Raw genomic sequence first — 27595 nt, forward strand, 5'->3', positions numbered from 1 at the left:
CCAGGAGGTGCAGTGTCTTAGCACCTTTATCTGCCAGAGTGGCCCAGTGATAGTGTGACTGAGCTCTTTCTGTAGCTGCCTGTACCGCCAGAAAGTTGGGGACAAGATGGGAATATAAACATTCAACTCCTTTAGCAGGAACAAAGTATTGCCTCTCGACTTTTTGTGGTGTCGGGGCACATGATGCCCCAGCATGTCATACTGCTCTGGCCAGTTCTAGTATGGTCTCATTGATTGGAAGGGCCACCTTACTCAGTTCCGGAGGTTGCAGGATGTCCAGGAGCTAGTGTTGAGGGTCCTGGATCTCCTCTAATGGGATCTGTAGGTCATTGTCAACTCTTTGTAACAGCTCCTGGTACTAGCGGTGGTCATCCAGCAGAGAAGGCAAAAAAGGAGGGACCACGTCATCCTGGAATGATGAAGAGGCACCCATCGGAACCATCAGTACCTGCAGCTCTGGTTTTGGCCTTTCCTCCTCATATACTAACTGAACAAGTTGGTGAGAGGAGAGGAGAAGAGCCCGGATGCCTGCCATAAGAATCCCACTGACCCCAATAATGCCCGAAAGAGGGATTGATCAGTCCAGGTGGATACCAGAAGTCCCAGAGGGGAACATATCCAGAGGAATGGTGAGTGTAACCTCACAACTATCTTTCGGGGCTCGAGTATCTCCGTAGAGATACTGGTGAGGCCATCTCCTCTGACTCACCCAAGAACTGTTCCACTGGTAGCGATGATGCCTTCAGTACCAGGACACTTCTGCCAGATGTTTGGAAATTGGACTGCTCCTGGGACATTGATATAGACTCCTTCTTGGAGTAAGAACATTCCTTAGGAGGGCGGGCTGGAAAGAAGTGGAGACAGTGGATAAGGAATGACTATTCTCCAGTGTTCTGTATGTCTCCATATGCCCTGGTGTCTAAGGGGTTCCAGCAGTCAAGTCTAAAGGACCCGGTGCATCTGTGACAGCTGGATGGTCTTTAGATGAATGAGGCAGTACTTGTAGAGGAACTGGTGAACATCTGTCCTCATGCTTGGGTTCAGAGGTGACTGGAATCGGTGGATCTTTCTTTTTACACGCTTTGCCCTCCAATCTAGGGAGTCTTTAGCAAAGCCAGTTCCTTAGGTTCTATATGCAACATCTCACCCAACTTGGAGAGGCTTGGGGAGGAAGTATACTTATTATGCACAGTCCTTGAAGAGGATCTGTCCTTGAGCCCATGAAAGCACCCTCTACTCTCATGGGAAGCCCTAGAACAGTGGTTTTCAAACTGTGGTCTGCACACCCCTGGGGATCCACAGACTATGTCTAAGATTTCCAAAGGGGTCTGCACCTCCATTCAAAAATGTTTAGGTGTCCACAAATGAAAAAATGTTAACAGCCACTGTGCTAGAAAAAGAGTCCTTGGGCTTATATATTGAAAGCTCCATTCCAAGGCATGTGCTTGGAGGGGCACTGCTGGTCAGTTGAGGTTGATGTATGGTGGGGGGTCTCCCTAGACTGGATCGGAGAGGGGCCTAACAACCTTCTCCATCAGATGCTTTTGTAGGCAAAGCTCCTGGGCTTTTCGAGTTCTGGATGGGAAGGAGTGACAGATGCTGCACGCTACAGAGATATGCACCTCACCCAGACACTACAGACACCATTAATGTTTGTAACTGATGGAGAAGAGTGAGAGCAGGAGAAGCAATTCTTGAATCCCAGGACTTTGGGCATGGTCCCAGTGCCAGGGTGGGGTTCCCTAACTGGGGAAAAGAAATATTCTATGCTAACTATAACTTTAATTACTAAGCTAAAATACTAGGGCTGTCAAGCAGTTAAAAAATTAATCATGATTAATAGCACTGTTAAGTGAGAACTAGCATTTGCATGGCACTGTTGTAGCCGGTGTCAAAAGGTATTTATGTGCCAGATGTGCTAAAGATTCATATTTCCCTTCATGCTTCGACCATCATTCCAGAGGACATACATCCCTGCTGATGACAGGTTCTGCTCAATAACACTCCAAAGCAGAGTGGATAGACACATGTTCATTTTCATCATCTGAGTCAGATGCCACCAGCAGAAGGTTGATTTTCTTTTTTTGGTGGTTTGGGTTCTGTAGTTTCCACATCAGAGTATTGCTCTTTTAAGATAGCTGAAAGCATGCTTCACACCTCTTCCCTCTGAGATTTTGGAAGGCACTTCAGATTCTTAAACCTTGGGTCAAGGTGCTGTAGCTATCCTTAGAAATCTCACATTAGTACCTTCTTTGCGTTTTGTCAAATCTGCAGTGAAAGTGTTCTTAAAACGAACATGTGCTGGGTCATCATTGGAGATTATTATAACATGGAATATATGGCAGAATGCGGGTAAAACATAGCAGGGGATGTACAATCACACCCTCCCTCCCCCCAATGAGTTCAGTCATAAATTTAATTAACACCTTTTTTTTTTTAAACAAGCGTCATCAGCCTGGAAGCATGTCCTCTGGAATTGTGGCTGAAGCATGACGGGGCGTACAAATGTTTAGCATATCTGGCACGTAAATACCTTGCAATGCCAACTACAAAAGTGTCATCCGAACGCTTGTTCTCACTTTCAGCTGACATTGTAAATAAGTGGGCAGCAGTATCTCCTGTAAATGTAAACAAAATTGTTTGTCTTAGTGATTGGCTGAACAAGTAGGACTGAATAGATTTGTAGGCTCTAAAGTTTTATATTGTTTTGTTTTTGAGTGCAGTTATGTAACAACAACAAAAACTTGACATACATAAGTTGCACTTTCACGATAAAGAGATTGCACTACAGTACTTGTATAAGTGAACTGAAAAATACTGTCTTATTTTTACAGTGCAAATATTTGTAATAAAAATATAAAGTGAGCATTGTACACTTTGTATTCTGTGTTGTAATTGAAATCAGTCATATTTGAAAATGTAGAAAAACATCCAAAAATATTTAATACTTTTCAATTTGGATTCTTTTGTTTAACAATAAGATTTAAACTGTGATTAATAGTGATGATTTTTTTGAGTTAATTGCATGAGTTAACTTTGATTAATCAACAGCCCTATAAAATACATAACTACTTAAAAATATTTTCTGTCTTTGCAGGTTATACAAGCGAGTGAAGGAGAACATTATTCTGAGTCAGGCCATGTGGCAGAAGGAAGGAAGTGGAGAGGCATCAGCCTGCACTGCCTCTTATTCTCTCAGTAAGGAGCATGAGGAGAGCTACCGCACATGGGCAGGCCAACAGACACTGCTTTGAAGAATTTCCAGTCTCAGGCTCCTGAAGCACATGCATACCCACGTGTGGAATACACATAGGGACCATGGCTCACAGAAGGAGAAGATAATTAGAGGTCCAAAAGATGTTTTTAAATGTAGCGATAATATTTTTTTCCCTTAAGATTGTGGACATAGTGGTCAAAGTTGAAACAATTCTTTTCACTCCTATGCAGATTTTCACTCCTTGTATTGCATGGCTGCTCTCTCATGAGTGACATTCCTTCTTAAAATAAATCTGATAGTTCAGTTTAGAACTGCTAGTTTTCTCTTTATTAGAGCAGGGCAAATTAGTTTGGATTAATAATTTATTTACTGAAAAATGCAATTTCAGTTGACCTGAAACTATTTAAGGATGGATTAATTTATTTTTGCTGGGAAAAACTTTTTTGGTGAGGGGGACAAAGACTGCATGCAGACAGGCCTGATGTCACCCTTTAACAAAGTGCTTAGGGCACTTGCCTGGATGTGGGAGACCCAGATTTGAATCCCCACCCTGGAGCAGAGAGTTGAACTCCGGTCTCCCCCCTTCCCAGGCTAAAGGCTAGTCTGTTCTTATGCTCTTCTGTTTAAAGCCAAGGAGAGAATATAAACGTCTGTATAGCCTGGTGATTAAAGGTATGCCTACACAGGGATAAAAATCCTGCAGCTGACCCAGGTCAGCTGACTTGGGTTCACAGGGCTCAGGTTCCAAGGCTGAAAAATCACTGTGTAGACATTTGGACTCAGGCTGGAGCCCAAGCCCGAATGTCTACATGGAGATTTTTAGCACTGCAGCCTCAGACCTGTGAGCCTGAGTCAACTGACCTAGGCCAGCTGCAGCTGTGCTGGGGGTCTTTTATCCCCGTGTAGACGTACCCTTAGGCACTCCCTAGGGGGTAGATAATGTGGACTCAGGTCTTCTCTCTCTCTCATTCAGAAGAGGGATTTGAATCCACATCTCCCACCAGACCACATCCCCTCCTAGGAGTGCCTTAATCCACAGACCATAGAGTTGTTCTCACTCTCTCTTTAGCCCAATGGATATTTAGGTATTTATACAAACTGGAACAGCTTCAAAAGGAAAGATCGAGAGCAACCTGCTCCAGAATAGCTTATAGCTTGGTGGTGTGGGGATCTGAGTTCAATTCCTTGCTATAGAGAGGGGATTCAAACCTGGGTTTCCTATATCCCAGGCAAATGCCAAACTGAGCTGAGCATTTTTTCTGATTTTTCAGTTTCATGCCCAGCTCCACTCCTTACACACACAAACTAAGGCCCTGGTCCTACAGTCATCACTCGGGGCCTAAAGGAGAGGTCTTTGTCTCCTAGGATATGTCCTCCTGCAAAGTTAGCTCAGGCTGTAACTTAGGTGTTGCCCCACCCCTAGTTTTTTTCCTTCCCTTTTTCACCTCCCTGACTTCTTGCAGAATTTAAACATATGATGCTGCATCCTGTGTGATCATTACAAATCTCTCTTCAGATTTGCTTTTCCCCTCCACTACCCCCCACCCTCCACCCTCCACACACAGAGTAAGCTACAATTACCATGCTTCAGTACTCAGATGCTAGATGCTAAGGCACATTCCTCTGATCTTCAGCTGATCAATGATGCTGAAAACCAGTTGCTGTTAAACAGATGCATGCCATGTTTTCAGCACCTAAACTGATGACAAGGTCAGGAGATATGAAAACTCTTGGTCAGTGTTCACTGGAAATCACTGGTCTGTTACTGCACAAGAATTTATACATAATTGAGGTTTGTCACGGGATCCACTCACCGCTAAGGACACCTCCTCCTGGCTGCTGTGGGATTAGTTCCTTCCAGGTGTTGCACTCTCCTCTGGTAGAGTCTCCACCCATCGTCCTCTCTCGCCCTGTGGCTCCTTCTCACTCCAGGAGCTGCAGCTTCCTCTTTGTGACTTGCCTCTCCGGCCAGGTCACTACGGTCCTCCCCTTCTGGGTATCTTTCAGAGCAAACCATCCCAGGCAGTCTGCTCGCTATGGCCTGGTCTACACCTCCCCAGTGCTTGGTATGGGAACCCAGGCCAGCCCTCTACTCCAGGTTCCAGCTCAGGGGCCCTATCTTCCACAGCTAAGGTCTACATTATCCTTTGCCTGGCTGCTTTCCCTTGAGCCTTTTCTACCTTTCTGGCTCTCTACTCTCTCTGGGTTTGCCAGCCACACAACTCCCTCCTCCCAGGGAGTAACTGTAGGCTCCTTGACTCTATAGCCCCAAACACATCACCCTTCTCTCAGGGAGTGACTGCAGACTACTTCCCTGCAGTCCCTTTTGGCTGTCAGCTCCTAGGCTTTATAAAGGCCCTTCCTGTTCCTATCCAGATGAGCCTTGTCTCTAATTAATCCTTGCTCCCTGGCTCCTCTTTCAGGCGCAGCCAAGGCAGATTGGCCCACCTCACCACCTTAACCCTCTCAGGCCTTGGGTGGGGTGGACACCCCATCACAGGTTGTAAGAAAACAATGCTGAAATTTATGCATTTCCTCCCAGAATATATTTTAAAGGAGATAACTATGAAATCAGCCATTTAATCCTTCTAAATCCACACAGATACAATATACACACACAAGACCAAGAGACAGACAAACATGGAGCAGTACAAAAGTTTTATTGACATAAGTTTGGGATGGCTGCCTTACTCATTGTGGTGAAGTGCTCGGAGTACATTTATGGAACCCTTGCCCCTTCCAAAATTAACTTGAACAGTGGCCTTTTGGAAGGTGCAGCGATGAGCATGTTGCCCATACCTCTCTCAAAGCAACCTCTTGGTAATTCACCAGGTGGCACTGAGGTCTGATCTTAAGGAAGCCATGTATCCTCCTCTTCTGACTAGATAATAAGGTACCAAGACAGTGATCGTATCCACATTATTACTATTCACAAGTATAAATTGTGGCCACCATAAAGAGGGTGGGTGGATGGAATATTTCTTTCACATACACACTTCCCCTAATGGGAAAGTAATTTAAGTCTGTAGTGAGATAAAAGATATTTCAGGTTAACTGCAATTCAAATGTTATTTCACAGTAACTACATAGTAAATCCACTATAAAAATTGGTAATTACATGGTAATTCATGTTATTGCTGATACATTATCTCTGGGTAACCATGTAATTAAACTTGTGCTGTAATTCTTTCAATAAGAACTGTTTTGGTAAAACAACATTATTTCCTGGATTCATTTTTTAAAATGCTATTGAAAGAGTAGAAAACTTTTACATCATACATTAAGACTCATTTATTAGAGGACCATCCCAAAGAGTGGGAAGTTGTGTGAAGTAACTGATTTATTGCATTATAATTTCTCTCCCTTTTCTTTTTTAAATATAGGAGACATAATGCAAACTCATAACAGTTCAAACACATGAAGCCTACAATAAGCAAGAGAGAAACAAAAGCACGTTTCAGCAGGCAAACTGTGGGGTAATCAAAATATTTAATATGGCTTGTAGCTGAAAGTAATTGATCCAGGTTTCCAATCATTTTAATTATTGCCACATTCCATTCACTTTTCATTAAGTGAAGATAAAAACATGTTCAGTCTTTAAAATGCATGTACATTAGCTTTAAGCCAGTACTGTACATATTGTGCAACTCATCTGTATGCAACACATGAATTTCATAGAATATATTTATATACTGTATATATATATACACACACACACACAATTTTCTGTGGTAATACCCCTGAATAACATCATTTAAGCAATGCTAATTTCCATATTAGAAAACCCACTTACGAGGCTGGCATAACTTCCCACTAAGTTTAAATCAATATAATTTCCAGATTAAAGCAATACAATATTTCATTATGAACATCTTATTTACATACAAATTAAACTGTGGTCCCGTACACACATTATATTACAAGGAAACCATTTTAATTTTAAAAAATTATTTACATATTTGAGTTCTTTGTTCTTTAATACAGAGATTATGTGAACACTGAAATCTGTATACTAGGCAGGTCTATTTATTAGATTTTTCTATTTGTATTTTTTTGTGCAAATTCCAATCTTTGCTTTTAAGTTGTCATCATCTGCCTCTATTTGCCTTGTATTACTGCTGCTGCTTTTTTGCGTACTGAGAAGGCTGGGTGACTTTACTTCTGGGAACAGGAAGAAAAGATTTAACTCTTGAAACACCCAACTCAGTCTTTGATTTACTGTTGGTGCATTCCACAGTGCGATTGCTGCTGAGAGGACGGATCTCATCCTGTGAATAAAATACAGCATCTTTTTAGCATAAGCATATCCATCGTAAGAACCAAGAGCACCAAAAAAGAGCAAAACAGTGAGTGTCTGCTGTTTACAGCATCTTGCACTTTTTGGAAGCATGATAGCCTCAGGAAAAGGATAAATTTTCAGGTCCTTGTGAAACAGTTACAGTTTTAGCTTCACTAACCAGTTAGAATCCAATACTCTAATAGAAGTTGCTTTTGTAAAAAAAAGCTAACGGGGCATTTCTTCAATAAAAACTTCTTAACATATCATACAAGGACAACAGTAGTGCTCTGGACAAATTATACCAGCTGATGCTTGGTACCGCTCTTTTTACTTTTCTCTCTCTCTCTTCCTCTGAAGAAGAAAGATTCCTTGGACTATATGGAGAATTTCTCCCTCCTCTCATCCCCAGAAGCTCAGCAGTCCTTTTAGCAGAGGTTTGCGGCACCACTGGCACTTTTAAGTTACATTCTTTTCAAATCTAAATTTAAAATATTGAAAAATCACTACTTTAGTGTGAACAATAAGCAGAGAGGTAGGTGTGTACGGAGACCCTTAAACTGCTCCTGGAAGGACACCATCCTACTTTATGGACTGTTTTAAAATTCACTATCTGCCATACAGGCTCCTCTTCACAACAGTCTTTGTTAGCCACTCAGTATTTCAAAGCCTCTAAAACCTTTAATTGGCCTTTCAAAATTCTAATTCAGTACATCTGCTGTGCTCGTAAAATACCACCTGATGTTTTTGTGCCTGTCATAAGATTCAGTAGTTTTGTAAATCTATCCAATCAGCTGATTTGTTACTGAGAGCTTCTTCTCTTCTTTGTTGGGGGGGGGGGGTGATCACATAATCAGCTAACCATCATCTTTGCAATTCGTACTGCAACTTCTTTCTTTTATAATGTAATGTCAGGGTAGCAGCAATCATTAAAAATGTGGCGTAGTCATGCTATAATTCTATGGGCAAGTCTACACTACAGTGAGGATCGACACTCTGAGATCGATCCACCAGCGGTCGATTTAGTAAAGACCCGCCAAATCAACTGCAGATCGCTCTCCAGTCGACCCCTGTACTCTACCTCCAACGAGAAGAGTAATGTAAATCGATGGGAGATTTTCTCCCGTCGACCCCCCGCGGTGTAGACCCCACAGTAACTCAACCTAAGGTACATCGACTCCTGAGTTGCGTAGCATAGGTCGACTTACCGTGGTAGTGTAGACATAGCCTTTGTGGGAATAGGGGTAGAGGAAGAACCCCCAGCACAAAAGGCACAGAGGGTAGTTGCTTAGCATGCAGCATAGGCCAAATCAGTTCCCCTCCAAAATATGTCTTATCAGCACAGAAGTGATGCAAGGATAGTGATATTATCCCTGTTATGAAAGCAGTTTTCTTATCTCTCCTCTCTACTCATATAGTAGCTGATTTGGTGTGGCAGAAACTGCATTGAGCAGAAAGATGAAATAGCCCTAGGCATGAGAGGCACTAGGGATTTCCAGCTGTCTTCAGTATTGCTGCAGAACAGATGGTACTTTTAAAAACCAGTTTGCAGATTCCTAATTTGGAGACTGAAACCAGCTAATACTCCATTCTAACTTCCCATGAGAAGAAGAAGGAGATTGCTAGGCAGTGCTGGGATTTATATAGTAGGGCCTAAGGACAGGACATACATTTCACTTCCATCTTTTCCAGGGAACAAGCACTGGCTGTGCTACGGAAACGTACAGAGGAAGGGAAAATGCGTGTTCTTCCCAACATTAGCATACTGCACTTATGCTATACCACAGGTCAAAAAGTAAAATACAGATATTCCCAAAACAGCACCTTGGAATGACTATCTAACACTCATAATTTTTGTTTCCAATTTATCAACAAAATAATTAACTAAACTTACATAGTTATTACAAACCATAATATAATATAATTCTGACAGGAAAAAAAAATCATAACTAACAATATAAAACATGTCGCCAGGTATCAAAATTCATAATATTAGCACAAATGCAGTTATGTTTCACATTGTTACATAGAGTTCAATAAAAGGAGAGACCTCCAGTTTATGATATGAATGCATGTATGGTCAGCTATGTTTCTGAACCATGCAGATATCAAATCACAGCCATATGGGGCTAGGAACTTCTTTGCTTAAACAACAAAAGAATATCAATACAGTAGGTAATCTTTCTTTGTTAAAAGAAAAACACTCAAAAGAAGTATAGCCCCAAACTTTCATCTACCTTCAAAACTGTAGGAGGAACTGATCTCCAAATTTTAAATAAAAATATGGAATACAGTATCATTTTAAATATTTAAGGTAACTGACAATAGGCCAATAAAACATACAGTAAGTGTTACAAGAGAGAGGTGACAAGCTAATTCATAAGAGCAATAAGTCAAGAGTGCATGGTATAGCTGGACAGCTGCATTTCATAGGCATCAAAGCAGTTAGCTTTGTTGCACATCTCTTCATTAAAATTTGCAGTTATGTTTATGTCAGACATGCTAACTCCTCTACATATCAATACAGAACAGGGGACTTAAATTTAAACCCTATAAAATAACAGAACAGAGAACATTTAATGAACCTACAGAGCTACATTTATAATTTATTTTCTCATTAAAAAGGCGTGTTATATATATTGTACTGTTGTAATGCAGTTTAACAAAGACTTGCAGCTAATGAATGAAAACTCTTTCCTAAAACTAATTTATTTTATTTATTGGAACATTTTTAATCACATAGGGCTGAATTCTGCCATCATTACTCAAGCTAGACATCAAGATGTGCCAGAGCCCTCATGGTAAGAGGTACTGGCTTTCAGACTGGAATTTCCCGCATGAGCACAGACTTCAGAGTAAAAAGCATTCTAATTGCTCCAAGAGCTTCTACACTGGCCATCCTAGGGCAAGAGCATTGCCTTAGAGCTGGTACTATGGGATTCCTGGCAGTCTCACTGGGGACCAGGGGCTTCAACAGAGGCATGTCAAGGAGCTGCTCATGCTCTGTGTGTCTCCTAACTTGACTTCTTGAGCTGGAGCTTGGTATTTCAAGTTCTGAGGAATCAATGCTCGATGGGGCCCTTGACTTTACTGCCGAAGGGATGGAGTGCTTTGGTGTGGTGATGTTCACCCACTGTGCTTATGGGAAGTGTAAGGAGAGCTTGCCATTAAGTTTGCTGCTTGACATCCCGCACTTCAGCATCACAGATTTTTTTAGCTATCTTTCAGGCTACATGCCCATAGGTGCATGTTACATTGTTCTGATGTTGGATTTCTGTTTTGCAGCTCAGTGCTCATTTTCTCTGTTGATCTGGTCCTTCTCTCATTTTTCTAGGCCCCTTTTCTCTTCCTTTTGCAAGTATGGCATCAAAAGAGGAAGACCACCACTCAGCTTGGCGTTCCAGGACATTTATGAACATCCTGGATTCTTGGGGAGACCACGTTCCCTGTGTCATATAATCGTCCATGTGGCAGCCTGCCAGGGATGTGTCGGTGATGATCGCCTTGTCTGGAGAGACCCCCCATGCATATGCGATGTGGGTCTGTCCATCACTGAAGCCATGACAGTACCTTGGTGGGGACTGTTAGCATGAAGTCCATGGAATGAAGGTTTGGTGAGTAAATGGATTGGAGCCACATCTGACTACAGCAAAGGTGGAGTCATGCAAAAGGGGTCACATGTGTACATGAAGCCATGTGGTCTAGGAGGGATAGGCAAGTCCAGGCTGGTAGACAGGATTGCTCACAATGCGAGTTATGATGTTGCTCATTGACTGGAACAGTTCTTTTGGCAAATAGGCCCATGCTGTGATTGAACTGATGTCAGGCCCTATGAAGTCCAGAGACTGTGTGGAGTCTATGATCCATTTCTCAATGTTGACGCTGACTCCGAGGGACAAAGGAAGGTTGAACAGCATGGAGGTTTAAACTTGTGCTTCTTGCTTGGACCACGCAGCCAGAAGCCAATTGTCGAGATATGGAAACATGAAGAGCCCCTAACATCTGACATAGGCCGCTACAACAGAAAAAGACTTTGGTAAAGACTCTGGAAGCGGTGGCTATTCTGAAGGCGAGCACCCTGTACTGGAAATGGTAGCAGCCCAATGTAAATCTCTGGAAATGTCTGTGGGCTGGATGGACATCAATGTGAAAATAAGTGTCCTTCATATTGAGAGCCATAAACCCCATGCTCTTCTCTAAGGATGGGATAATCACTGCCAAGGTGACCATGCAAAACTTGAGTTTGTGAATGAAGTGATTGAGATGTTGGAGATCAAGGATTGGTCTTCCCCCACCTTTCTTCTTGGGTATCAGGAAGTTGAGTAAAACCCTGTTCCCTGAAATTTTGTAGGGACATGTTCTACTACTCCCTGTTGTAATAAGGAGTTCACCTGTTGGGTGAGGATGCTGTCATGAGAGTGGTCTCTGAAGAGGATAGGAGGGAGAGGTTTTGGAGGAGGTAGCATGATAAACTTGATTGTATAGCCATGGCGGATGACGTTCAACATCCATTTGTCCATTGTTATTGCACTCCAAGTGTGGAAAAAGAGGGCTAACCAACTCCCAGAGGTGGCTGGAGGATTGTGAGGTGATAGATATAGCAGTTGGCAACTCTTGGGGTCACCTCAGAAATACCTCTTGGCTAGAGGTTGTAACTGCGACGTCAAAGCCTAAAAAGAGGGCCCCGGAGGTGAGATCGCTGAGATTTCTGGCATTTCCTCAGAGGCTCATCAGGTCTCTGAGGGTAAAATGGGGGGCCCATAGAAGAGAAACAGTGGAACTAAAATTCATTTTCAAATTTAACACCATTATTTTGGGCTTGGATAGGGACTGGGAGTGGCTGGCTCATTACAAAAGCAGCTTTGCCTCTCCTGGAATTGACACCTCCTCATCTATTATTGGGAGTGGACTACATCCACCCTGATAGAAGTGGCCCTGTCAACACTGGTTCTCCACTTGTGAGGTAACTCCCGTCCCTTTATATGTCATTACATAATCCTGCATCTGTAATTTTCACTCCATGCACCTGAAGAAATGGTGTTTTACCCACGAAAGCTTATGCCCAAATAAATTAGTCAGTCTTTAAGGTGCTACCAGACTCCTTGTTGTTTTTGTGGATACAGACGAACATGGCTACCCCCTGGTACTTGGCTAGTAATGCCTGACAGTTCACAATTCTGAATTGAAGGGTAGACGAGAATAATATCTTGCATCCTAAAAGGTCCAAATGCTTGCCCTCCTTATCAGCTGGTGTAGATCATGGGTGATATTGTTTGGCTTGTTCAGTCGCTGCCTGGACAACTAGGAAGTTTGGAGAAGGCTGAGAAAAATGGAACTCAGACCCGTGGCAGGAACTATAGGAATGTTTTTTGGCAACTTGGGGGGGGGGGTAGCTGTGCATGTGGTCGGGGTGTGCCACACTGGAGTCTTCCAGAACGGAATAACATCATTAATTGGCAATGTAATTCTGGCTGGTACCAAGGTGTGGAGGATATCAAGTAGCTTATGCTGGGTGTCCTGGATTTCTTTCAGGGGAATTTGGAGTTCCCTCACAACTCTCTGCAACAGTTTCTGAAATTGCCTGAAGTCATCCGGAGGAGAAGGGGATGCTGCAGTAACCACTTCATGAAGAGGGAAATTTCACTGGTTCCGGTGACACCACTGCGACTGGACTAAGGAGTTCCTCCTCTATCAGTGGATCTGAGCACCTGTTAGAAGGAACCCATAGAGGGGAGGCAGGCGAATATTTCCTCATAGACTGAGCTGGTTCTAAGGGGGTGGTATTGGGACCAGGGTCCCCAGTATGACCATTAGGTCATATCCGAGGGAGGTTGTGGGGTACAGCATGGGGTACCAATGGCTCCAAGATGGTGGAAGTGGTGGATGCTGGTATGGATGTGGCAGTCTCTGTGAAGGTGCATAGGGGTGATATGACATGGTCAGCTCCTCTCCTGGTTCTGATTCAGAGGAGGAGGAGAAGATGGACTCCAGTTAAATGGTAGTACCTTGGGAAGGGTGCAGATTATTGGAATGGATGGTGAGGGGTCCTGTACCCAGGGCATATCCCGTGGCAGAGAAATAATCTCTCGAGATGGAGGGGTGACTCTGGGTCTCTCACGGCCAACATGTGCTGTGGCTCAGATACGGTTCAGGATCTCCCCAGTGTCAGGGGTACCCTGTCTTTGATTTGTATTGGTGCCAGCGCCATGGACCTTCCCAGAATGGGAGGATCCCACATCTTGTGCCAGTGATGTTGGTACTGGTGGAGCAGGGCTCGGAACAACTGGATACCACCATGTGTGGGATTTCTTCTCATGCCTATGGGACTTAGCATGAGCTAAGGAAGGAGTCATGGAAGGAGTGTCCACTTTCTTTGATTTTGAGGAAGACTTAGTCCCATGCTTATGGGTACATTTCCTTATCTCCTGACTAGGCCCCACCAGGGGTACATGGTGGTGGTTCCCCTGGCACCAGATCTGGATATGGTAGCAATAGGTGAGCTCTGTGCTAATTCAGGCTGATGTATGGGAGAGTTCCCTGGCATGGATCCGAATGAGGCCTCATGGCGAACTCCATAAACTGCTTCTGGAGGCAGAGAGCCTGGCTTTCTTGGGTGTGGCTGGGGAAGGACTGGCAAATACTGCACCTTGATGCAATGTGAGCTCCCCCCAAGACGTAGAGGGGGGCGTTGGTGTTTGTCGCTGACCGAGAAGGAGAGCAGGCAGGAGGCACAGAGTTTGAGGCCTGGAGTCCTGGGCATAGTCCAGTACTCGCTTGTGGGCATGGGGGGAGGAAGTGAAGAAGAAAACAACCCCCAAATCAATCTAAACAAAGCACTAAAACTACAATAAATTGGTAAAGCTATTATAAAACTCTTAAAACTATGTACAACTATCTTATTTAAAAGTGCATCGGAAATATGGACACAAAGTTCTGACCAGGACCATGCGGCGGTGACAAGGAACTGGAGATGCAGTCAGTCCACCCTGTTCTTTATCGCCATGGATGGAAGCAGAAGGTGAGCCAGGGTGCATGTGCGGACCAACCAGCTCCAAACGCATAGTTTGCATGTGTAACCCTTAATGGAATACCATAGGGAGCATCACTCGAAGAAGAGCCAATAGATATGGAACGGTACCTGGCAAGGCATCGTTGGAACTGGTGACGAGCTACAGTGATGGCCAATCAGGTACAGTCTCTTAAGGGAGCTCCTTTACTGATTGTGATCAAGAAAAAATTGACTGGAATGTCCCAAGGGGAGCATTTATACTCAGCAGGGAGTTGTGTGCGACTGCTAGTAGGGGGGCCATACTTTATCCCACTACTGCTGCCCTCAAGGATCATAAAAATCTTAAGAGCTAAAGGAGTTCTGCTTGTCTTATGCTAAGACCCAGAAGTGACGATCCCGTATAGATGGTGGCCTTGATTTTGTGTTTAGTTATTTTACATTTCAGACACTGTCATACACAAATCTACTGTAGCCAGCTACAAAAGGGTCATCCTAGTGTAGGATGTCTAGCTGGGGAAAACTTAGGCATGGCTAGGGCTCCCTTTCCTTGGCAATCACTGCTGCCACATCTGCCTCTTGGGGCTTTCAGGAGCTGGCATAATTTAGAGTATCCCTTAGATGGCATAGATTAAAGGAGCACAAAGGCCAGTTTCACGCACACACACCTGCCAAGATGCAATGTATGTTTCTCAGCTGTAGCTGAGGATCTAGGCCAGTATCTTTAGAGAAGCATGAATTTCACTGAATGCCGATTTACTTAAATTCTGCCAACCCCCTTCTTTAACTGTTCTTTATTTATGAAAAAAGGAAAGTGAAGGACTGATTGTCTTGATTCCTACCTTGCAAACTTCCCCTCAGTTCTATTAATGCATCAAAATACTCCTGTTAGCTGTGTAAGTAAACATATAGCCCCCTTTGCTGCAGTATCTGAGCACCTCACAAACATTCACTAATTTAACCCCAAACGGAGTTTTTACCCCAAAAGGAAAAAGTGCCAGAAACTCCATGAAGTCCACTAGAGACTTTGCTATTGCTTCTGATTTTACGTGGAACACATTCTGATACTCTGGTGCTAAGCACCGAACAAAACCTTATGGATAGGGCAACAGAGATAACAGATGATCTCACAGCATCTTCGTTAGGTAGGGAAGCATATCCCCATTGAACAGACAGGGAGTTGACGCACAGAGACATTGAGTATCTTGCCCAAAGTCAGTCAGTCACTCTCACACACATACACACACAGAGTTCCTGGTAGCGCTAGAAATTCAGTCCAGATCTCCTAAATCCAGTGCCTCAGCCACCACACCATCCTTCCTCCTATTACAGTCCTGAAAATCTTCTGGTCAGAATAGACCTTCAGTACCATGTAGAACTGTACTTTAATTCTGTGACACTAGGGAGAATTTAACTCTCTCTATGAACATTGCACTGCTGGGCTTAAGTCAGAAGTTAAAAAGAGAAAGGCTTGTACATCCTCTCTGGAGGAAGGTCTTGTGGTTTACACATAAAATTAATTCAAGGGGGCCTGGATTCCATTCCCAACCCTATCACAGATTTCCTGTGTGGCCTCGGGCACGTCATTCATTTCAGTTTCTTCATCAATAAATGGGTGATACACCTAACTATCTCACTGGGGGGTGATAAGACTAAATTGCTGTGCATAAAGTACATTGAAATTCTAGGATGGAACATTATACAAGTAAAGTATTATCAGAGTCTCAGTGTTGTTGCAGAACTCAGTATCATTATGCTACATATTGAATTTTTTAATATAGTAATATTTTCCCTTTATAGATTTCAAACGGATGTAATTTGCAAAGAATTTAGGTAATTTCCCCCTGTCGTTTCTTCAGAAAAATAACTGACATTCAACAAATATACTTGTGATCATCCAATTATTTTCTGAGTTACAATTTATGCCCTCCAGTAACAAATCAGCAGCTTTTTGGCACCTAAGCCTTCATATGTTCAAACTATCCTGTAGTTAATATTGTCTGTTTACATCTGGACTCTTGTTTCCCAAACGTGGGAGGACCAATTCCAAATGGATTTATTCTTTCTGGGTTTTTTTTGGTTTCTTCTAAGATAGCGTGCCAAGAGAGCAGTGCACTGAAACATACAACAAGTTCAGAGGGAAAGAAGTTAATCCCCGTTTAAAAAAAATAAAAGCTGATCTATGTCTTGTTTGCTCAGCCTCCTGTGCTATAATTGGTTTCAGGTTCTCAAAATTTCCACCAGCAGGAAGATTTCCACTCAATATCAGGCTGACTCATTTCTAGTTACGGAAGACACTCAGGAGGAATCTGGTTCAAACTGGCATATGCTTTGGTAATCACTAATAAGGATGACAAAGTAAACCGTGTTCAAGCAATTAGTGTCCAGAAGTAACGGGAATTTTGACTACTTCTGTTCATTTAATCATTTTAGCTTGTAAGGCTACTATGAAAATGTTGAGTGCTAGAAAAGTCCAAATTTCAGAAAAGTTTGATTAAAATAATTGAAATATCATGACTATCTATGATACTTATTCAGTAGATATCATCATATAAATATGAAAATCACACATGGGCCAAACGCATACCTAGTTTAATAACCAATGACTTTGGTGGACACACACCAGGGAAAAAATTGGCCCACGGTGCCTGAAGTATGTTTCCTAAAAATTATGAATCATATCGGTTTACCAACCTGTCAATAAATACCTTTTGTCTCTAATTAACAGAGAATTCAAGGCATTTTAATCTTTCTGATTCCCACCAAGAACTCAAACATAGATTTGTAGTGAGCTCTAGAAAATGTTCAAAATAGTTTGTACACAGGTATTTTTTTACACTCTTATGAAACATACTATGCGTCCCATACCTTTTGTGACACCGATTTACTTGGATTAGTACTGCTTGCTGAAAATATAGGATCAATTTGAGAGCTTCTGAACATAACCAGCTCATCCTTAGAATCAGCAATCTAAAAGAAAAGAAAACAATATTTTGGAAGTCCTTTATATTTCATTTTGAAGATTTTTGGAGTCTATTTTTAATGCACATTTTACTTTGCATGAGAGATTATAAGAGTTGTGTGTAAACTTCAGAAGAATGATTTATAAATCCTCACTGTATCCAAGAAAAAAAGGGGAGCCAGATTCAATTTAAGTTTACAGAATCATAGAGATGTAGAGCTGGAAGGGATCTCCAGAGATCAACTAGTCCATTCCTCTTCCCCCCCGCCAAGTATACCTAGGACCATCCCTTACAGGTGTTTGTCTAACTTGCTCTTAAAAACCTCCAATAATGGGGATTCCACAACAACCCTTGATACCCTATTCCAGTGTACAACTGTTCTTATAGTTAGAAAGTTATCCTAATATCTAACCTAAATTTCCCTTGCTGCAGAGTAAATTTGTTTTACCTTCATTGGCTATAGATAACAGTTGATGACCATCCTCTTTATAATAGTCCTTAACATATTTTCATACTTATCAGAGACTTATCAGGAGACTTATCAGGTCTCCACTCAGCCTTCTTTTTTCATGCCCAGTTTTTTTAACCTTTCCTCACAGGCCAGGTTTTCTAAACTTTTTATCAATTTCGTTGCTCTGCTCTGGATTCTCTCGTTTGTCCACATCCTTCTTAAAGCATGGCATCCAAAATTGGACATAGTACTCTAGCTGAGGACTCACCAGCACTGAGTAGAGCAAAACAATTACCAATCACGTCTTACATACCACACTCCTGTTAACACACCACAGAATAATATTTGTCTGTTTTGCAACTGTATCACACTGTTAACTCAGATTCAATTTGTGATCCATTATAAGCCCAAGATCTTTTTCAACAGTACTACTGCCTAGCCACTTATTCCCCATTTTATAGCTGTGAAGTTGATTTTTTCGTCTTTAGTGTAATACTTTGAATTTCTCTTTATTCAATTTCATCTCTTTAATTTCAGACCAATTTTCCAGTTTATCAAGGTCATTTTGAATTCTAACCCGTCCTCCAAAGTGCTTGCAACCCCTTCCATCTTGGTGTCATCTGCAAATTTTACAAACATTCTCTCTGCTGCGTTATCTAAGTCATCAGTGGAATCTCAATAGATATATCCTCCCAGTTTGACAATGAACCATGACTACTCTTTGAGTACAGTTTTTCAACCATTTGGGCCCCACTGTATATTAATTTAATCTAGACAATATTTCCCTAGTTTGCTTATGAGAACATCATGTACAGTGTAAAAATGTTACTAAATTCAAAATAAATCATGTCTACATCTTTTCCTCTATCTACTAGCCAGTAGCCCTGTCAAAGAAGGAAATTGGGCTGGGACAGCATGATTTGTTCTTTAATAAATCCACATTGGCTATTAGTTATCACCCTATTATACTATAGATTCTTACAAATTGATTGTTTAATAATTTTGCCAGTATCTTTCCAGTTACCGCAGTTAGGCTGACTGGTCTATAATTCCTGGATCCTCTTTGTTCCCCTTTTTTAAAGATAGGTACTATATATGTTTGCCATTCTCCAGCCCTCTAGGACCTCACCCATCCTTCATGAATTTCTGAAGATAACTGCTAATGGTTCCAAGATTTCTTCAGTCCTAGGGTGAATTTCATCAGGCTCTGTCAAATTTAATACATCTAATTTCTTTAAATATTCTTCATCTTGTCTTTCCCTATTCTGGCTAGGATCCAGTTGCCGTCCCCTAAGATATGCCTTTTAAGATAGTCACAACCAGTAAACACATTTTAAAGGTGTTAAACCCTGTCTACACAAGTGTTTGAAAATGTTAGTTAAAATGAGTTAGCTAACATGCTTTTAAACCATCTATTTTCCCTAGGCCAGACATGGTCTTGGAGTGAATCCCTGCTGAGATGCCAAGGGATTAGCTGGTGCAGCTTCAGTGCATCTGGCTCATAGCATACAGCTGTTAAAACCTAACTTCACAGAGAATTATATAAAACATGATTACAAAGCTTCCCACCACAAATATTTCTTAATTAAAAGTTTGTTGGTATCTGAGATCACAGAGAATGTGCAATAAAGCAAAATCGCTGGAAAGGTTTAAACAACCAGGGAATTGTTTATGGAAATCCTTGGTGTATAATTAGGTATAATGGGATTATGGTCAGCAAAATAAGTGTACAATGTGCATCAGAAAAGCTTTATATTGCTATTAGACTATGAAATAGTCTCCCAGTGGAAGTAGTGAAAACACAACTGATTCAATCACTTAAAATTAGGCTGCTGAAAGCAATAGAAAATATGATGTGGAGAGCAACAATGCATTGAAGCAGATTATCTGATAGAACTTTAGCTTCTCTAAATTCATCGCTCAATACATTTTAGCATTCACTGCAAATTCCTGAGTGTATGACATGACATTTAAGGTTAAACTTTTTTTAAAATAAAATAAATCATAAAATCTATCACACATATAATATATTAGTCTATTTTAGCACATCTAGAGTTAATGAAAAAGTATTTTAAAATCTAAGATCTATTATGGATTAAACAACTGCATATGATTATTATGTAAATTATTTAAACCCCAGTGTTTACCTTGCTTATATCAGACTCTGATTTGCTGGAACACATACTTTGAAGTTCCTGCACAAGATCTACTTCATCATCAGAACCAAGGGACAGCCTTTGCTCCAGATTTAACACTTTTAGCTGCTCATTCTCTGAAGAGCTATGAAAACAAAACAAGAGACAAGACATCTGAAAGTGGGCTATGGCACATAATTAATATATTTATACACACACACAGGGCACAAGGAAATGGTATCCTCCTTTCACAAAGATTGCATAACTACACTGTCTATTCAGTAACACCCCTACTTTAGGATGTAGCAACAAACAGAATGGAAATAGCATCCAGTTTAGGCATCAGTAGTTGTCAGTCTTTAATTTTGTTGCTTCATAATAGACCCTCTTCTACCCAATTTAATCTACTCTCTCCACTGTTTCAGCAAAGGATGCTTCCGTGTGACAAGTATAAATGCCATTTGACAGGAGAGTTTTTCTTTCTTTTGCCTACACCAATTCAGTGCTGCAGCCATCCTCCCACGCTCCTTTTTTGGAACTATTCCTAACTATTTAGGAGCCACTGCTAGAAGCACAAAGGTTTCTGTGCTCTGCAAAGATGTGAATTTAAGATCTGGAGTTGTCTCCTGCATATGGTAACATAAAATGCAGTCCCCTTGGACCATTTGCTCAGTAGCTACTTAAAGACATTCCATATCATTTAGAGTAAAATGCACGTATTATACAAACTTCAGATTTCCATTCAGTAGGCTGAAAAAGCCAGAAGGTCTTCTTTGTACACCTCTAGATGAAAAGACAGCCTTATGCTTTTTATAAGCCAAAGTAAGAGGAGTTTTATATAATATTCCCCAAGTCCTAGAAAATTCTAATAATAAATAAAGGAACATACTCTGTGGCAAGGTTTGAGCTACTGAAATAGGTTCTAAATTATAATTAAAAGCCTTCAACACCTCTCCTCCCCCCCCAAATTAGAATTAAAAAGCCTATACTTCTTCAGCTTTGAACCCAAAAGTAACCATACCAAACGTAAACCATCCACTTACTCAGAAGAGTGAACTGGGTTTTGACATAGTAGTATCTGTCATCTTTGCTAAATACTACAAGAATAAAAAACCTGACTTACTTTTTGATAAGAGAAGCCATTTTGTTGCAATTCTGTTGCAACATGTTCTTTGTTTTTATACCTGCACAAAAGGGAGGGAAGTTAACTTGTTATACTTAGCATAATTCTATTATTTTCTTCATTTTAAAAGCTGTAATGAATAGGCAAAACATATTCCTATTTTCTGATCATCAGCACACCCCGTGTCCTGTCAAGATCATGTTAAGGCCCCATGGCCCTATTGCAATTGCACAAAGAGGCCTGAGCGGGGGCCAGGATCTGCCCACTTTCTTGAGCAGGTGTGGTATAGGTAGTCTTTTCCCCACCAAGTTCTGCCAACACAGTGACTACTGACACCAGTATGGTCCTCTCAAAAAGAAGGAAACCAACCCAATTCATCATTACTTGTTATCAGAGTGAGCCTTTGAACTCAGAGGTGAAAGGCTATTAAAATGAAATCCACTGTCCCATTTTGTCTCAATTTCCCTCCAAATGTTTATTCTTAATATACGTTACCAAGAGTGCAAGAGGATCCTTAGATACAAAGTATGACAGCAATAACCTTATCACCTTGAGCTGTGTTCACATCAACTCTAAGAAATTAAGCAGGATTAGATCTGGTCAGAATTTGGATGGAAGACTACCAGTCTGCTTCAGGAAGTGTTAGTGACAATTCAGAAATAGCACTCTTCTCCCTTTCAGAGTAGTAGCCGTGTTAGTCTGTATCCGCAAAAAGAAAAGGAGTACTTGTGGCACCTTAGAGACTAACCAATTTATTTGAGCATAAGCTTTTGTGAGCTACAGCTCACTTTGTTGGATGCATGCAGTGGAAAATACAATGGGGAGATTTTATATACACAGAGAACATGAAACAATGGGTGTTACCATACACACTGAAAGGAGAGTGATCAGGTAAGGTGAGTTATTACCATCAAGAGAGAAAAAAAACCTTTTGTGGTGATAATCAAGGTGGGCCATTTCCAGCAGTTGACAAGAACATGTGAGGAACAGTGTGTGTGTGGGGGGGGGAAATAAACGTGGGGAAATAGTTAAAACTAGGCATCAATATTTGGTGGGAATAGATTTTTCCATTTTTGCAGTATTAATTTTTTATCAGCATAAGATGCTTAATAGCCATGCTACCTTGTTACCAGGTAATCTCCCCCAGGTACCAGGAGCATATCCAAGAATGAACTTAAGGGAGAGGGCTCCATCTTAGCTTCCAATATCAAACTGGTCCTTTGATCCCCCCTCACCCCCAAACTCACACCAGAAATTCTTGATACAGGGGCACTTCCAAAACATATGAGCTAATGTGACACCAAGGGAGTTACACTTAAAATAGTGGCCAGCATTTATGAGATCCGTTATCACTAGCCTATGTGGTGATCAGTGTATTTGAAAAAGTGTCTTTTGGTGAATAAGCCATAGTTTCAAATCTGTAGTTGCTTTTTTAACATTAGATACAATTGTATTGAAGGGGGTCCATGATAACTGTGTATCCAAACTGCTATTTCAAGCAACTCTCAAAGTATCAATCTTTGACAGAGTTTTTTGGGACTGGGAATCATAAAAGGATACCTCTGGCTGAGTAAATCCATTCCATTGCATCCGGTCCAAATACATTTGTAAGTAAATGCTTTAACTAGAGATATTTTCATGCTCCAGAGCAGGGCAAGCCAAATTATTGCTGAAGACCTAAAAATGGTTTCAATTTATTTATTATCATCAATTAGCTGTAACACAGTTATAACTCCTCTCTGTCCATCCAATTCCTCCACACCAAGGTTTTGCCACTCATTTTAAAGACAGGATTGCTCCACAGGATCACCTCTACATGGAAGAATGGATGGAAGCAGAATTTTCTGGCCAAGTTTGACCAAGCTTGCCTCCCTCATTGTTGTGGGAACTCTGGAGCCATCAAATCTGCCCTAATACGATCCTGCAATGCCTGAAAGGAAGGTAGGGTTTACAAATTCTTGTTCAACGTGAACCCAAAGAGGAATGTGTGTGGTCACATCTAATAACCACAAAGATGCATGAACTAACAAAAAGGAGATATAAATAATTTTCTAAGCTGGGAACATGAAATCCTCACAGACTCAGGGACGTGTAATTTGTTCAGAGCCCAAATAACCTGCAACCCAAAGGAATGTTCTTAAATTATTATTGAATTTCTTAAAAACAGTTTGAGGAATAGAAATAGGGACATACAAAATTCTAGGAAGGACATTAATTTTACCGGACACACTGAAAGTTAACAAACTCCATCTCCCCAAATCATTAACCACTTGTGCAGTAACTGGTTCTATATTTATTTTAGGGATGTCCTGAATATTTTTGGGGATCAGTATTCCTAAATACTTCATATAAGAGGATTGCCATTGAAAATCCCAGTTTGAGAAAAGGCTTTTGTGGACATATTTGTTAATGCACAAGATTTCTGATTTACCTTAATTAATTTTACATCCTGAATTTAAACTTATTAACAGTGTTAGAAGGTTAGGAATGGTAATCTTAGGTGTAGATACAAGAGCATCATCCTCATAGAGCACAATTTAGTTCTCTGTTTGGCCCACCGTAATGCCATAAATATTTTGATTTGCTCAGATGACAATGGCTAAAGGTTCTAGAGCTAAATCAAAGAGAAAAGGAGAAAGGGGGCAGCCCTGCCTCATACCTCTCTGTGATGGAAATAGGGCAGAAATAATACTATTGGTAACTATCCTGGAAGTTAGATTGGAGTATAAAAACTTAATCCAAGAAATAAATTATATACCAAGTCCAAAATTTTGCTAATATGTAAAAGAGGGTATGCGTTGAAAAGCTTTTTCAGCATCTAAAGAAACAACAGCTAAAGATTCTTTAGAATCTCTCTAAGTGGCAATATTATCAATCAGATGATGCAAATTATCGGAGCAATGTCTGTTATGGAAGATTTGTGTGTGTAAGGAGTAACAGTGCTTTGTCCCATTTATTGCTACATACCACACAGTCAGATATTAATAAACAATGTCAACAGTTTTATGCAAGCTATATTTAGCTGAAGAGGGATCAGTAAAGATGCCCTAGATAACATTTTTAGCAGATTGCCTCTGCCACAGATCTCTGATACCCCTCTAGAAATTGTGGAACTGACTATAAAAGAAATGAAGGCTGGAAAGACTCCTGGCACAGACAGGTTCCCAACTGAATTTTTACAAAAAGTTCTCTGAAACCTGAACACCTACATTATTGAACATGTTCAGTGAGACCAAGAATGAGCAAACTCTCCAGCCTACTCTAAATGAATTGTAATTTCAGTTATTATTACACCCAGGAAAGACCTTGGACTATGTAGCAATTATCGTTAGCCTTTTGCTTAAGTCTGTGTGCCCACAGCTTGCCAGCTCTCTCGCCAGATTCCCAGTAGTTTTGCTTGAAACAGAATAAAGCAAACTCTGTTTTTTGGGACAGAAGTGTATTGATTTCAATTCTGTGTTCTCTCCATGTCTTTTTATAGAAGGCATAAGAGATGATATGGCCTCTGATGAAGGCTTTAAAGGTTTCCCAAAGCGTGGCAGCTGATGAAGTGGTGGGGGCACGTGTGTTTTTTTTTAAAAGTTCTAACTCTTGTTGGAGAGAGTTAACAAATGATGTATCAAACAGTGGAATGGTATTTAAGCTCCACATTTTAGATAGGGGTATATACCCTGGGGGCCTAACAGACAAATGTGCCCATATTTAAAAAAGGGAAGAAGGAGAATCCAAGGAACTACAGACAGGTCAGCCTCACCTCAGTCCCTGGAAAAATAATGGAGCAGGTCCTCAGGATACCCATTTTGAAGCACTTGGAGGAGAGGAAGGTGATCAGGAACAGTCAAATTGGATTTACCAAGGGCAAGTCATGACTGACCAACCTGATTGGCTCTGTGGATATGGGGAAAGCAGTGGATGTGATATACCTTGACTTTAGCAAAGCTTTTGATATGGTCTCCCACAGTATTCTTGCCAGCAAGTTAAAGAAGTATCGATTGGACGAATGGACTACAAGGTCGACAGAAAGCTGGCTAGATCATCGGGCTCAACGGATAGTGATCAATGGCTCCATGTCTAGTTGGCAGTCGGTATCAAGTGGAGTGCCCTAGGGATTGGTCCTGGGGCCGGTTTTGTTCAACATCTTTATTAATGATCTGGATGATGGGATGGATAGTACTCTCAGCAAGTTCGCAGATGACACTAAGCTCTGGGGAGAGGTAGATAGGCTGGATGGTAGGGATAGGGTCCTGAGTGACCTAGACGAATTGGAGGATTGGGCCAAAAGAAAGCTGATGAGGTTCAACAAGGACAAGTGTAGAGTTCTGCATTTAGGAAGGAAGAATCCCATGCACCGCTACAGCCTGGAGACCGACTGGCTAAGAGGCAGTTCTGCAGAAAAGGACCTGGGGATTACAGTGGATGAGAAGCTGGATAAGAGTCAGCAGTGTGCCCTTGTTGCCAAGAAGGCCAACAGCATATTGGGCTGTATTAGTAGAAGCATTGCCAGCAGATCGAGGGAAGTGATTATTCTGCTTTATTTTGTACTGGTGAGGCCACACCTGGAGTAGTGTGTCCAGTTTTGGTCCCCCCACTACAGAAGGGATGTGGACAAATTGGAGAGAGTCCAGCAGAGGGCAACAAAAATGATTACGGGGCTAGTGCACATGACTTATGAGGATAGGCTAACGGAAACTGGGCTTATTTAGTCTGCAGAAGAGAAAAGTGAGGGGGGATTTGATATCAGCCTTCAACTACCTGAAGGGGGTTCCAAAGAGGATGGAGCTCAGCTGTTCTCAGTGGTGGCAGGTGACAGAACAAGAAGCAATGGTCTCAAGTTCCAGTGGGGGAGGTCTAGGTTGGATATTAGGAAACACTGTTTCACTCGGAGGGTGGTGAAGCACTGGAATGGTTACCTAGGGAGGTGGTGGAATCTCCATCCTCAGAGGCTTTTAAGGTCCGACTTAACAAAGCCCTGGCTGGGATGATTTAGTTGGTGTTGGTTCTGCTTTGAAGTGGGGACTGGATTAGATGACTTCCTGAAGTCTCTTCCAACTCTGATATTCTATGATGCTATGAAATATATTTAGGAGCACAGTCAGCTATAACAATAGCACAAATGCCATAATCAGTGAAAGAACTGATCAAGTCTTCTCACACTAAGAAATAGTCCAATTCTGAATAAGTTGAATGAGCTGCAGGAAAAAAAATCAAACAAATAAACAAAACAAAAACCTATAGTCTTTAGCCATTGGATTATCCAATCTCCACACATCCTGTAAACCTAAATCACCCATGTATGTAGTTATGAAGTACCTGACAAGTAATCATGTTTTTATATGGAGATGGAGCAGATTTATAAAGGACTGAAAGAAAAAAAGAAAAGAAAATGAAAATACATATCATTCAACTACCACCTATCAACTTATTTAGAGCAGCCATATCAGATCTCAGAGAACAATACATAAATTACATATAGTCAAATCATTCCATATATATCTCCTCCTGTGAGGGAGGAGTTTGCAGATTTTTGAGGTATTTTTCTGCCTTCTGAGGGGACCTGAATGATACTATCTTGTTGCCATCTTTAATATTGAACATTGCCAGATATTTAATAAAATAATTCTAGTCCATCTTCCTAGCCAATTGTTGTGCTTGGTTAAAAGCTGCCCTCACTGCAACCATATCACAGGGATAATCTTGAGCTTATGCTCAAATAAATTTGTTAGTCTCTAAAGTGCCACAAGTACTCCTTTTCTTTTTGCAGATACAGACTAACACGGCTGCTACTCTGAAACTTGAAAAAGCAGTATTTTAATTGCTGGTTCTCCCCCAAGAGCTCCTTTTTTCCTCTGGATTTTTGCAATATAAGCTCCTTAGTGGTAAACTTCAGGAACTACACAATCAATGCTCTGGGCTGACCTCCTGGAGCTGGCGGGAAGGGCTATGGCCCAGTGTGCCCACTCAATTTCAAAACAAAAATTTACCAGCAGATCCAACAACTTAGTTAGGGACAAATTCAGAGGGTTTGCCTTTTCTTATTCCCTCAGGGACACCCACAATTCTTGTGTTACATTGTTGTGAGCCATTGTCTAGATCAATTGGCTTGGTCTCAGTAGTCTTGATATCATTACAGTTCTTCATAACCTGGAATTTGTTCTCTTTGAGACTATCTTCCACTTCAGAAGTTCTGTGTTCTACTTCCCCATTCATCTGGATAGAGCATGTAAGGGAACTCTGAATCTGAGGCACAGTGGTAGGGTGGAAACTAGATTTAATTTCAACAGTCTCTGCAGCCATCTGTTGCAATACAACCATCAGCTGCGCTCCATCAGATTCAGGCACCATTTTGTTTGCAGAATCAGGAAGGCAGATCTCTATTTTTTCAGTGTTTTCAGATTTGGAGAGGAAGATGCAGAGCTAGAGGGCA

The 27595-nt window shown here is 41.3% G+C and overlaps 1 protein-coding gene across 1 annotated transcript in view; it reads right to left on the reverse strand.

Annotated features, from left to right (window-relative positions):
* Positions 1-5858: 5858 nt before the first annotated feature.
* Positions 5859-27595, reverse strand: part of CTTNBP2 (cortactin binding protein 2) — a 187581-nt gene continuing 165844 nt past the window's right edge. The window contains 5 exon segments of the mRNA XM_084617298.1: positions 5859-7353; positions 7355-7485; positions 17368-17469; positions 20061-20193; positions 21172-21232. Of these exon segments, the coding sequence (XP_084473424.1) occupies positions 7257-7353; positions 7355-7485; positions 17368-17469; positions 20061-20193; positions 21172-21232 (524 nt within the window). The 3' untranslated portion in view covers positions 5859-7256.

This window comes from Lepidochelys olivacea (genome assembly GCF_965140295.1).
Source record: "Lepidochelys olivacea isolate rLepOli2 genome assembly, chromosome: 1".
In the NCBI taxonomy this organism is placed as follows: Eukaryota; Metazoa; Chordata; order Testudines; family Cheloniidae; genus Lepidochelys; species Lepidochelys olivacea.